Genomic DNA, 12,375 nt, shown 5'->3' on the forward strand with positions numbered 1-12,375 from the left:
TCAAGATTGCCAAATAGCCTGCTATTTCTGATCCTGGATATTAGCCCGACCATAAAATAGCGGGCTATTTGGCAGGTGAAGGCGCAAATAGCAGGCTATTTGCTTGGGAAATCATCCCAAGATATCTTGGACTAGTTTGCAAAATATCCAGCTATTTTTCCGGTGCGTCTTCACCAGCCCGAAGACTTGCTCTAAGCTCGAGCTAATTTCTTGAGATGGAGTCTCCAGCTGGAGTTTCGAGCTGATAAAGGGTATGTTTATGCTCAACTTTTTCTGGCCAGAATCAGGCATCTGTTACGCGTTTAGTTCAAAACACGGTTGCGTCCTTTCTCACTTTTGTAGAATCACCGAAAAACTGCGATCACGATCGCCGATCTTAAACTCACAAAAAGGTGCGTTTATGATCGGCGATCATTTGTAAACGCATTTAAATGGGGTCAACGCACTGACCTCTAGTGGGTCTACGTAGCATATGCGCATTGCAGGTTTGCGAATCCAGCTGAAGGCCACCCAGCGAGAATTGCCTGGAGGAGCCAGAGAAGTGAGCATAAAACAGTACACCGTGGAACTGCGATTACGATGAGCGTTTACGATGAGCGTTTCACATCGCTCATTCTGCCTTCAAATTTGAGCTTAAAGGCATTCCTAGATATACCTTTTGAGGTTTCACCAGCTTAATTGGTGTTGCATGGTCTGTTTGCTCAGCTTATGGTTTAGAACCTCGAGCACCCATTGCTTTAGTGATGTACGAACCCCTATCATTGTTTAGTGTAACGTTGTTTAAAACTTTCTGGTTTTATCAAAGTTCAAAACTTCGGCATCGCCATGCAAACATAGCTAACATGACGCTGCCTAACTCCCATGTCCCAACAGGATCAGCTAGGCTCTCTTTCACTTTCAAACTCTTTCATTGCGTCCCACACAGTTTGACCCACTTCATGATGCCCCTGTTATTGCATGACATCCAAGGTTACATTTAAAGTAAAGAAACTTGACAATGAATGTACAATGTAAGGAATCACAATCTTGATGTCCGATCATAATCATGTAATTGTTATTTTTAAAGATAATCCATTACATAAGAAGATTTTTTTTTTAATGCGTCTTTCCAATGTCACCATAGAGGCAGTGGCATATAATTGTCTAAATATGTTTCAGTTTATAGGAGAAGTGAATTGTGAGAAATGGCTGTTATGATACATTAAATTTGTAATACATCTCATGATACAAATGCATTAATAATTCTTCTTCCCAATCATCATCATCATCTCCTCCTCCTCCTCCCAAACCACCCTCCCCCTCCCCCTCCCCCTCCCCCTCCCCCTCCCCCTCCCCCCTCATCCCTCCTCTTCCTCTTCCTCCTCCTCCTCCCTACTCCCTCCCCCTCCTCCCTCCTCTTCCTCCTCCTCCCTCCTCCCTCCTCCCCCTCCTCCCTCCTCCCCCTCCTCCCTCCTCCTCCTCCCTCCTCCTCCTCCCTCCTCCTCCTCCTCCCTCCTCCTCCTCCCTCCTCCTCCTCCTCCCTCCTCCTCCCTCTTCCTCCTCCCTACTCCCTCCCCCCTCCCCCTCCTCCCTCCTCCCTCCTCCCTCCTCTTCCTCCTCCCTCCTCCCCCTCCTCCCTCCTCCCCTCCTCCCTCCTCCTCCTCCTCCTCCCTCCTCCTCCTCCCTCCTCCTCCTCCTCCCTCCTCCTCCTCCTCCTCCCTCCTTCTCCTCCCTCCTCCTCCTCCTCCTCCCTCCTCCTCCCCCCCTCTTCCCTCCTCTTCCTCCTCCTCCTCCCTCCTCCCTCCTCCCCCTCCCCCCTCCTCCCTCCTCCTCCCTCCTCCTCCTCCCTCCTCCTCCTCCTCCTCCTCCCTCCTCCTCCCTCCTCCTCCTCCCTCCTCCTCCCCCTCCTCCTCCTCCCTCCTCCTCCTCCTCCTCCTCCCTCCTCCTCCTCCCTTAACATAAATGTTTCATAGACATGAACTACTTTAGAGCCCCATCAGAACATCTGTTACATTGGGAGGTACTGCCAATTAGTCCCATTCTCACTCAGTCCACTCTCATTACATGTTTTACGATGCTGATTTTAATTTCATTGATATCATGACAAGACAGTGGCCATGAGGTTGTAGGAGTTCCTATCTAAACTAATATCCAATTAAGGGGCAGACTTATGCTAATTAGTCACTTTATCCATGAATCCTGTTTTATAAAGATTGCAATGATCTACATTCTATCCATAGAAAGACCATGGGATTGTAGGGCTTCGTAACAATAGCAAAGACTCATTAGTAATTATGCCTAGGTCACATTTGATCTACGGCTAGGATACATGTTACTTTTCTTTGAATCTGTGAAATTGTTATTTTCCATTGGTACCAGAACTCAAGATTACCTTTTGAAAGGAAGAAAGAGAATTTAAAGAGCCTAGGTTCAGAGAGAAAGAACATTAATGATTGGTCTACTTCATTTATACCTTGTAAAAGTTTGACATAAATCTGTCACATTTTGTTTAAACTTTACTGGAAGTGAAGTGAAGGACAGGCCACTAACACTTCTCATTTTCCTCAACCATAACAAAACCAACTCACATGGATCCAGTCCATTCTCATTTTCCCAGGGAGACTGGGACTATAGCCATGAAACCGCAATGATCACTCATATAGCAACTGATACACATCATGTGTTCTATTTCTATATGTATTAGACCATATAGAGGTCATTGCCTACCGGTAGTCCCATTCATAAGCAACCAAGTATGCAAAAAACGACTTACCACAGAAACCACATCATTTCATGACTTTGATCATTTTACCAGGAAAAAGTGATTTGGGAAGGAGTGGGGCATACATAAATGTACCTTTTTCCTCATTATATCCTTCCTTTCTAATAGTGACAGAATCACAAGAATCACAAAAAGTGGAACTGATAACAAGAGCAGGGAACAATTTAACTCCAGTATATATATGTATATGTCAATGCAGTGAAAAAAATACACGGAGGCTCAGGGTGAAATAGCCCCCAAAATGCCCAAAAGAGCCCCAGTTTCAATATCGATTTTACATTCATATTGTAATTGGATCAAACTTGTATCCATACATGTATATCCAACATTGCACAAATTAAACAAAATTATCTCCATATCAAACATGAATCCTACTGTTTTTTGTTTTTATCAAATATATAGATATGTGATCTTACCATTCTGGAAGAAAGAGATATGAATTTGAATTTGTAATTGCATACCCTTTACTATTTACAATATCTGGTAAACAATATTCTGTGTACAATAGACTATCTGACAAGACATTTATACTCTACTTTACACAGTATTTATTATGTAATCAAAAACTCAAACAAAGCCTCCTGGTTTAGTAAAGCTATTATTAGTGTAATGGAAGGTTGAACTCTCAAAACAAAATGTGATACTGCCTCTTCCAAACTAGACATCATGTTTTGTGGCAGCATTCGCATTTATGAAAGTGAATTAAAGCTAAAAATGAAATTATCAAAACTACAAAGATATAAGTATTGAATGATGTTATCTGACATATATATATATGTGGGACCAGGGTACACGTTTAATCCATCACATGAAGTGAAACTCAATGAAGGGACAGTCAGGTATCCCAGGAATTTCTACCACTTATATTACCAGATATATGATACAGCTCTGGGGAATGATTATTAATAAGCTGGATGCATGTTTCAAAATGAGATATGACATTAATTACTGCAGAGTGAATGTCCAAAGGGATAAAAGATAGTAACCAGATTATAAGGATTGTTCATACAAGCAGAAACAACATGTATAGTTTTCTTCTAAATTTCATACACATATCACCAGATACTTGCAAATTTTCAGTAGATTTGTTAAAACCTTCAGAATTGAATACTATTCTTGCATACAAGCCTAACAAAATCTTGCTCCAAGATATATATGTCCTGTAGGTTGTTCTTTCAATATTCCCTCTATCCCAACCCCAACCCCTCTTTCCCCCTCCCTCCCCTCCCCCCCCCCCCTCTCTCTCTCTCTCTCTCTCTCTCTCTCTCTCCGCCTCCCCCCTCCCTCTCTCTCTCCCCTTCCCCCTTGCTTATTCCTTCTAGCCTACATGTAGATGGTATACAAGATGTACATGCATGTAAATGTATCTAGCATCCTCCGAGGAAGTTGATACCATTCTTCTCACCTCAATGCCATAGGATATCATTATCCTACTAATCATCCAACCTCTCGCCCACACTGGACATGACCAAGGCTCAACAAGGCAAGCTAGGATACCTAAGGACATCAATGTATCACATTTCATGAGATGAAGCCACTCATCTTGTTTATCCATACTAGTCTATCCTTGTTCTCACCCACTCTTCACCTTCTTTGATCTTATTTGATCGACACAATCATCTCCCTCCTCCACCTCCCTCCTCCATCTCCCTCCTACATCTCTCTTCTATCTCTCTCCTCCATCTCTCTCATTTTCTTCTCTCTTCTATCTCTCTCCTCCATCTCTCTCATTTTCTTCTCTCTTCCATCTCTCTCCTTCTCTTCTCTCCTCCATCTCTCTCCTCCCTCTCTCTCCTTCATCTCTCTCCTCCATCTCTCTCCTTCATCTCTCTCCTCCATCTCTCTCCTCCCTCTCTCTCCTCCATCTCTCTCCTCCGTCTCTCTCCTTCATCTCTCTCCTCCATCTCTCTCCTTCATCTCTCTCCTCCATCTCTCTCCTTCATCTCTCTCCTCCATCTCTCTCCTCCGTCTCTCTCCTTCATCTCCCTCCTCCATCTCCCTCCTCCATCTCCCTCCTACATCTCTCTCCTCCATCTCTCTCCTTTTCTTCTCTCTTCTATCTCTCTCCTCCATCTCTCTCATTTTCTTCTCTCTTCTATCTCTCTCCTCCATCTCTCTCCTCCATCTCTCTCCTCCATCTCTCTCCTCCGTCTCTCTCCTCCATCTCTTTCCTCCATCTCTCTCCTCTATCCTCCATCTCTCCCCTTCCATCTCTCTCTTCCGTCTCTCTCCTCCATCTCTCTCCTCCATCTCTCTCCTCCATCTCTCTCCTCCATCTCTCTCCTCCATCTCTCTCCTCCATCTCTCTCCTTCTCTTCTCCCCATTTCCCCCAAATCTAAATTTATCTTATCCTTTGGCTTTACTATTTCTTTTTCTATTTATTCAAACAAAAACCCTAGCTCATGTGCTTCAAATCTTTCCCCAAGCTTCATCTCCATTACACTACAGTATTGGATGAAGTAGAAGTAAACAAGTCATCCTATTAAAACTCTTTCTACATTTGTCCACATCACGTTTTCTAAAGAGGAATTTTCCTTTTGAGTGATCCATGTCCACACTTACAATCTACACAATCTGTATCCTCATACAATTTTTCCTAGAGGGAACTGTTCTCTTTACTGTTATTGTAAGAAAGACATGATGGACAAAAATCTACAAAGATAAAGAAAGCTCTCATTGGAAACTCTCTTCTCATCAAGAAAGATTAAATTTCAAGTGCCAATGTTATTTTGGCATCTCTGGTTAACACGTCCAAGTATGTGACTATATACACATGGCATGTTTCCAATTTTTATCTTTGCCTGTCATTTTGTGTACGTCTTAACTTTAAATTTCCTCTGGCACTAATTTCTACTGGTTCACCCAATACTTACACCTTGTTTTTACTTCATAATCTCTATCCTCAACCAATTCATTCTAGAATGACTTGCTTATCACTTTCTATTCCATAATTATCACCAATAGAAACCTACATGTAATACAAGTACTCAGCCTAATAGTAATATCATACAGAAAAAACAAAAGTACCGTGTATCATAAATTCTAAGGGTTTGTATACAATGAATGCATTGCCTCCCCCCTTCCCTTTACCACAATCAGGACATGTCGTATGAACGCCACTGGCCTTTTCCAAATATTCATTGGATTGCCTTTCCTTCCATTTCTTGATATTCTGATCCATGGGTGCGTTTATCGTGCCTTGCCACTCAGAATCTGCAATTCTATGTGTACATATGTCACGTTTATCATCTCTTCACGATTCAAAATAAAGGCCTTGTCTCTGCGCAGCTGCTTTGCGTCGTTTGACCCGGGAAGCAGACAGTTTCTCGGAGGTCAACATGACACAGCACATGGCTTGCGCTATTTCTCCAAACGGGAAATTAGCCTGGGAAGGTCCGATTTGTATGTGGGGTTCAAAACAGCTTTGCGTTTATCATCTCTCAGAAACGTTATTCTGGCTCTATGTCACATTCAAAACGCAAGGCGTTTCAATATACCCATACCTAAAGGCGTTTGAAAAAGGCTTTGCGTTTATCACCTTACAAATTTGCCTGAAAGACGTTTCAAAACGCTGATTCTAGGCAAAATAATGGGACGATAAACGCACCCCATCTCTCCTCCTCTCCCTTGAGTGATGTTACAACGACAACGCCGCCTGAAGACAGGAAGTATTAGCTTTCAGGTGACAATGGCAATGATACAGAGAAGAGGGTCACCTGCCTGGAGGCATGAATCATACTTCATCTCTAGGAATCCTTCTGGAGGGTCCCGTCATGTTGCGATGGTTGGCAGCTAGACAGGTACATCTGCTGGGCCTGGTGAGCACATGTCAAGCAACGCTCTCTGACTAATCACACTATAATCTTAAAGGTACTCATGAAGATTAAATGAAGCCAAATCATGCCAAATAAAGGAGTTATGGACTTATGGGTAGCAAGATATCAGCAAAAAGTCCAAAATATCATCGCTCATTAATTTCACTTGCCACGGTAGCAAATATTTCAAAGGAAAATCCAACCTTCAGATCCAGCTACATGTACCAGTGTTTTAAAGGGGGTGTAGCATGGCGAATACTGGTTATTGCCATCTACGATTTCTTTTCAACAACTGCACGTAAACGAATGGACTTGATTAATGGTCAGAGTGCGCTAGCATTCACGAAACAGACCAAAGTTCTCCTCACGTTTCGGTTTTGCGTACGTACGTGAACACTGCAGTCGCATCTCCGTAGTCGTATTATACCTGATTGCTCCCCCGAGTCAGGCCATGAAAAAGTCACCCCCTTTAAACAGGAAAACAAATCTGAGAAGCAGACTGGTGAATTTTGTTTAATGAAATCAGACAACAAAATATGATTTGATGAATGTTTCAAACTTGTGATCAAATCTATCTCACTTTTATAGAAAGATCCTTATTGTTTAGAATAATATTACTATAACCATCATTAAACTGTTCTGTTTACAAATTATAAGACAGAGAGTGAGTCATACATGTACATGTACCTCTTGCTCAGATACAGTTGTAATTACAAGTGCCTACTTCAGAACAAGGCCTACAAAACAAATGTACTTCAGAAAGCGGCCTACTTATTAAAGAAGGGGCAGGATTAACTGGTATAATGAAAGAAAATCTTATATACAAACATTACTCATTCCCAATCTTCATCAAATGCAGGCCAGGTAAAATGTGGCTTGAAGGTTAATGAGGGATACTGTTACAAAGCATGACTCGATCCCCATTCGGTGTAGGTCAAGTAATCAAAGTCTTCGTAGACTATGATTAATACATGTGTATCCTCATGCTCCGATGCTGCTTATATAACCGGGTTTCTATTTACATATTCTATAATTAGACAGATAGGTGAGATAGGTGAAACCGATCTGGACTACCGCAATAGAGTGCGATACTCCCAGATTGATTTAGTCTCTGACAAACAGCCTTTTTAACTCAAATTTGCACTTACATGAATGTCTTCATGACTTGTGAACCCAATTTTGTTTGTTCTCTCCTATGTTCTTTTGTTCTTCTCAACTATTAGTTGCTGCTTTTAAAACTGTCATTTTACATTACACTGCAGAAGTGATTGTTTATTGCATCAACAATGATACTTTGTTGACAAACAGCCCAAACAATGGAACAATGTGCATACAATGTGCATACAATCTCATCCTCAACAACTTCTACCCGATCTCTCTAGTGACATCTTGGGAATCAAATTGAAAGACAAGCAAGATAACAATGTATCAGGCAGTATAACAATAGTAAGTACTGAGTGTCCACTCAGTCAGAAGAGCAACACAGCTTTAATCTCTAGTTTGCAGGCATTAACCCTTGTCCTTCGTTTAGTGTAACAGTGTCTGCACTTTGAGACTAGGCTAATGGCATACTGCATAGGATCTGTACTTACAGGCCAAGTCCACTCCAATTTTCAAAAATTATAGCATGTTGTAAATAAATCAAAGGTGAAAACTGCCAAATATCACAGGCGTAATTCAATCAGGTGATTTTTAAGAACGATTTTTGTTTTGTTTATTTCTTACCTCTTCCATTGACTGGGTCCTTTGCCACATACGCCACATAGTTCTGAGTTTCCTGTAAAATGAAGAAGAGAGGAAGATTCAGAAGAAAGAGGAACAAAAAGATAATCACATTGTAAATGAGGCATACCTATCATTGTGCCATTCAGTGACTACATTAATGCAATAACAGGATTATAAATGATTCAAGGAGAAAACAAGGCAAAATTTTAATTTCCCTGTGGCTTTCACCCATTAAATGCTACATGCACGCCCACAGGCTTGGCCTGGGATGGAAAATGTGTCTTTCAATATCAAGGCATATATTCTTGAAACAGTTTATTAGTAAATGGGAGTGCTTTAGAGGCATATCTTGTAACAGTAACTGATTGGCATTGACACTTCACTTTCCAGGCAATTAAAATGATACATATTTACATTTGATTGGGAGTGCCAAACAAATGTATCCTCAATTACAGAAGGTACACTGCGCAATTGTTTGGATAGCACTTACGATCAACTCAATCTTTTTATTACAAAATCAATGTCAAAATCTAACTGGGGACAAGCAGACATGACCCAGATTGTCAGCTATAGACTTAAGACAGTCCCTGCGAATGGGAGTGCTTTAGAGGTGTATACTGTAGCAATAACTGATTGGCATTGACCCTGTACTTTCCAGGCAATTAAAACAATAAATATTTACATTTGATGAAAGGTAGGATATTTATGTACATATAGAACATAGGCAATGCATCCTCAATTACAGAATCACACTGTGCAATTGTTTGGATAGCCCTTCACCTCATCATAATCTTTTTATTACAAATCAATGTCAAAATTAAACTGGTGAAAAGTAAAAGTAATACAGTATGTCACCAAATGAAGCATCTGTGTTACCTCATATACCTTTACACAAGTGAGGATGGTCAACTTTGATGACCATCTTTCTCTCTCTGTCTGATACTAATCTTTCATATTGGGAGACACTACTCACTGAAATGTAATCAGAGTTTGCATTCCTAATGTACAAGTAGATATACCGGTAGATGCAATTCAAATTGCGATTGTAAAGATTGGACCTACAACTGTACATGTACATTACAGTGTACACCAGTACAAATAATTAACTCATTACTATCAATGTGTATGACAGAATTGAGTAGCCAATTATCAGATTCCGGGCATGTTGGGATACAAATTTCAATATCACTTCCCACAACCTACATGTACAATAAGCGAGGGGTACAAATTTGCACCATACACATGAACATGTTTGTATTGCCTTATTTGCATGTCTAGGGTTGAGTTTATCGACCAGATTTTTGGCTAGAATCAGGTTTCTCAAACGTCTTTCAGGCAAATTTAGAAGGTGATAAACGCAAAGCCTTTTTCAAACGTCTGTAGATATGGGCATATCTAAAGATGCAAAAAGGTGTGTTTTGAATGTGACATATACAGCCAGAATCACGTTTCTGAGAGGTTGATAAACGTAAAGCTGTTTTGAACCTCACATACAAATAGGACCACCCATGTGTTGTGTACAAGCATGTATGTGAAGTTGACCTCCGAGAAACTGTCTGCTTCCCGGGTCAAAACAGCTGGGCAGACACAAGGCCTTTACTTTGAATTGTGAAGGGACGATAAACGCGACATCCCGCAAATCACGATCGTATAGTGGGGTTCGATAGTGGGGTTTGATAGTGGGGTACGATATGTACATATCTAGTGGCAAGCCCTGATAAACGCGCCCTAGTAGTAACGAGACCTATCATTTTTTCACTATAAATCAGTTCTATATTTTTCACAAGCACATGCAAATTTGAAGCATGTCCTTTGCTTCCTCACTTGCAATCATGGTTCAAAGTCATAGGACAAGTATTCAATATTACACATTCATGTTCTCTGGTGAGAGTCATTAGGGCATAAGGATATGAAGTAATTCCCTTCAGGTCCTTTGCAGATGTATTTTCCTGAAGCCAATTATCAACTAATATCCACTGATCTTTATTTAGAACTTTTTGTTATCTCTCCCCCTCCTTACAAGACATGACCAATGTAACAACACCCTCCTAAACCCCACCTTGGGCTTTCTGACCAATAGTGTCAAAGATCTTAGTGACTTAAAAAATGGAGGGATGATCTATTAATACAAGCAGGAAATCTTTTACAAAAATATAACACCCTCCTGAACCCCACCTTGTTTCTGACCAAACAGTGTCAAAGATATTATGACTTTAAAAAATGGAGGGATGATCTATTAATACGAGCAGGAAATCTTTACAAAAATGTAACACCCTCCTAAATCCCACCTTCTTTTTGACCAAACAGTGTCAAAGATCTTAATGAATTTAAAAATGGAGAGATGATCTATTAATATGAGCAGTAAATCTCTCTTTTGATGAATAAAGAACAACTGCTGCTGGTTTATTGATGACTGTTCAATCACTGAAGGGCTCTGTGTACATGACATGGGCATATTGATAACTCCAGGTGTGGAGAAAAGCCACCTAAAGAACTCTGAAAAGCACCCTACTTATTCATCCTTAAAATGGTGTGATGAAGTGATAAGAAAGAATACAAAGAGGACATATGCATATTACATGTAGGTTCAAGATGAAAGCAAGAAATACAACATTATAATTTGAGAAGAAACAAAAATGACAGTGATAGATTCAAGAAAAAATAGAAATCAAATATAAAAATATCAATCTACATGTACAGGAATGGCAGCTTGCAAGGAATAGGGCCTTGATATATATATTTGTATATATATATTTATTATATTAATAATATTATTTATTATTTATTATAAACCTTGAGCATTCATATACTGTACATGTAGCTATGGCGGTGTATTAACAATATACCAGAGGCATTGGAAATTAGAGATACAAGGAAAAATACGGAAAAGGTATAACAAGGGAAATGAAGCCATCAAAGTGAAGGAAAATTGTATAAAGAAATCAAATATGTATTGTAAAAAGACCTCCTAACAGGCATATTTCCTTGTTTTTGTGTGAAAATAAGACCCATGTCATAAATCAGAGTTTGAACAGGAAGGATTGAGAAAGTACACCAGACAACAACATGTAATTACTTTCTTTATTACTATACTCTAGTATATACGTGTAGTATTCTGTGTACCCTCTGGACAGGAAGATAACAACGCTATCCTATAACAGGATGTCCTGTTTTACTCCTAGATGTCTTCCCAAATGAAAAATCAGGAGAAATTAATGACATTGGCACTTAATGTATAACCTTGGTCCACTCATATTCACATTACTAGGGATGTAGTTATCGTACTAGGGACTATCACTATTGAATATTGATCAAGTACTTGGCGCTGATTCAACATACTTTCATTCTAGCAAAGTTTAAGCAACTAGATATTAATACACAGTATATGAAATGAAGTTTAAAAATCTGTTTTAAATTGCAATATCTTTTATAATCAAAAATTTCATCTAATATTATGACAAAAAAATCATAATATCCTTTGACATAACAACAAAATCTTCAGCATCATATCAATTCAGAATTCTCATGAAATTTCTCATTCTTAGTTCTTTGACTTCTATTCTAAGGATGTTGAAAATACAGTAACTTATATGTAACTTTAAGACTGACAATCACAGCATATTTCAATACTAGTCTAAGGTCACAAGAAACTATTAAAATATATGGTCTGCATGTATAATAATGTAGTTCAAAGTATCAAAATGCATCATTCCTTTCAAGCCAGATTCAGATTGATGAGGGTAGCATGAATTTAATTCAGTAACACAGTACATGGAGCAACGTGTCAATGTATGTAACATGAGCATTGCCAGAAACTTGTTTATGAAGCCCATAAAGATATGTAGGCTTATTAATCAGTTGCCATTCTAACACCTTGAAGTCCCTCTTGTGGTAACACGTGTGTTAAATTCCTCCCTGATCGAGTGAAAGACTTGGGTCCTATCCAAGACATGGCCCAGGGTTTATACATACATCAAAACGGTTTACTGGTTATCAGTAATTGCTCATGTTTTCACATTTAAAGGGAAGGATGAGTAGGCTTCCAATGAGCATAAGAGTTTAAAATGACTAGT

At 39.7% G+C, this 12,375-nt stretch overlaps 1 protein-coding gene across 3 annotated transcripts in view; it reads right to left on the minus strand.

The window, feature by feature from the left end:
- LOC100892028 (SHC-transforming protein 1) overlaps nucleotides 1–12,375 on the minus strand; it is a 54,926-nt gene that overhangs the window by 20,714 nt on the left and 21,837 nt on the right. For all 3 annotated transcript variants that reach the window (XM_030976313.1, XM_030976314.1, XM_030976315.1), the window contains exon 7: nucleotides 8,303–8,354. In XM_030976313.1, coding sequence (XP_030832173.1) covers nucleotides 8,303–8,354 — 52 coding nt within the window. The remainder of the gene's footprint in view (nucleotides 1–8,302; nucleotides 8,355–12,375) is intronic.

This window comes from Strongylocentrotus purpuratus, unplaced genomic scaffold (genome assembly GCF_000002235.5).
Source record: "Strongylocentrotus purpuratus isolate Spur 01 unplaced genomic scaffold, Spur_5.0 spur5_scaffold_9, whole genome shotgun sequence".
NCBI classification, from domain to species: domain Eukaryota; kingdom Metazoa; phylum Echinodermata; class Echinoidea; order Camarodonta; family Strongylocentrotidae; genus Strongylocentrotus; species Strongylocentrotus purpuratus.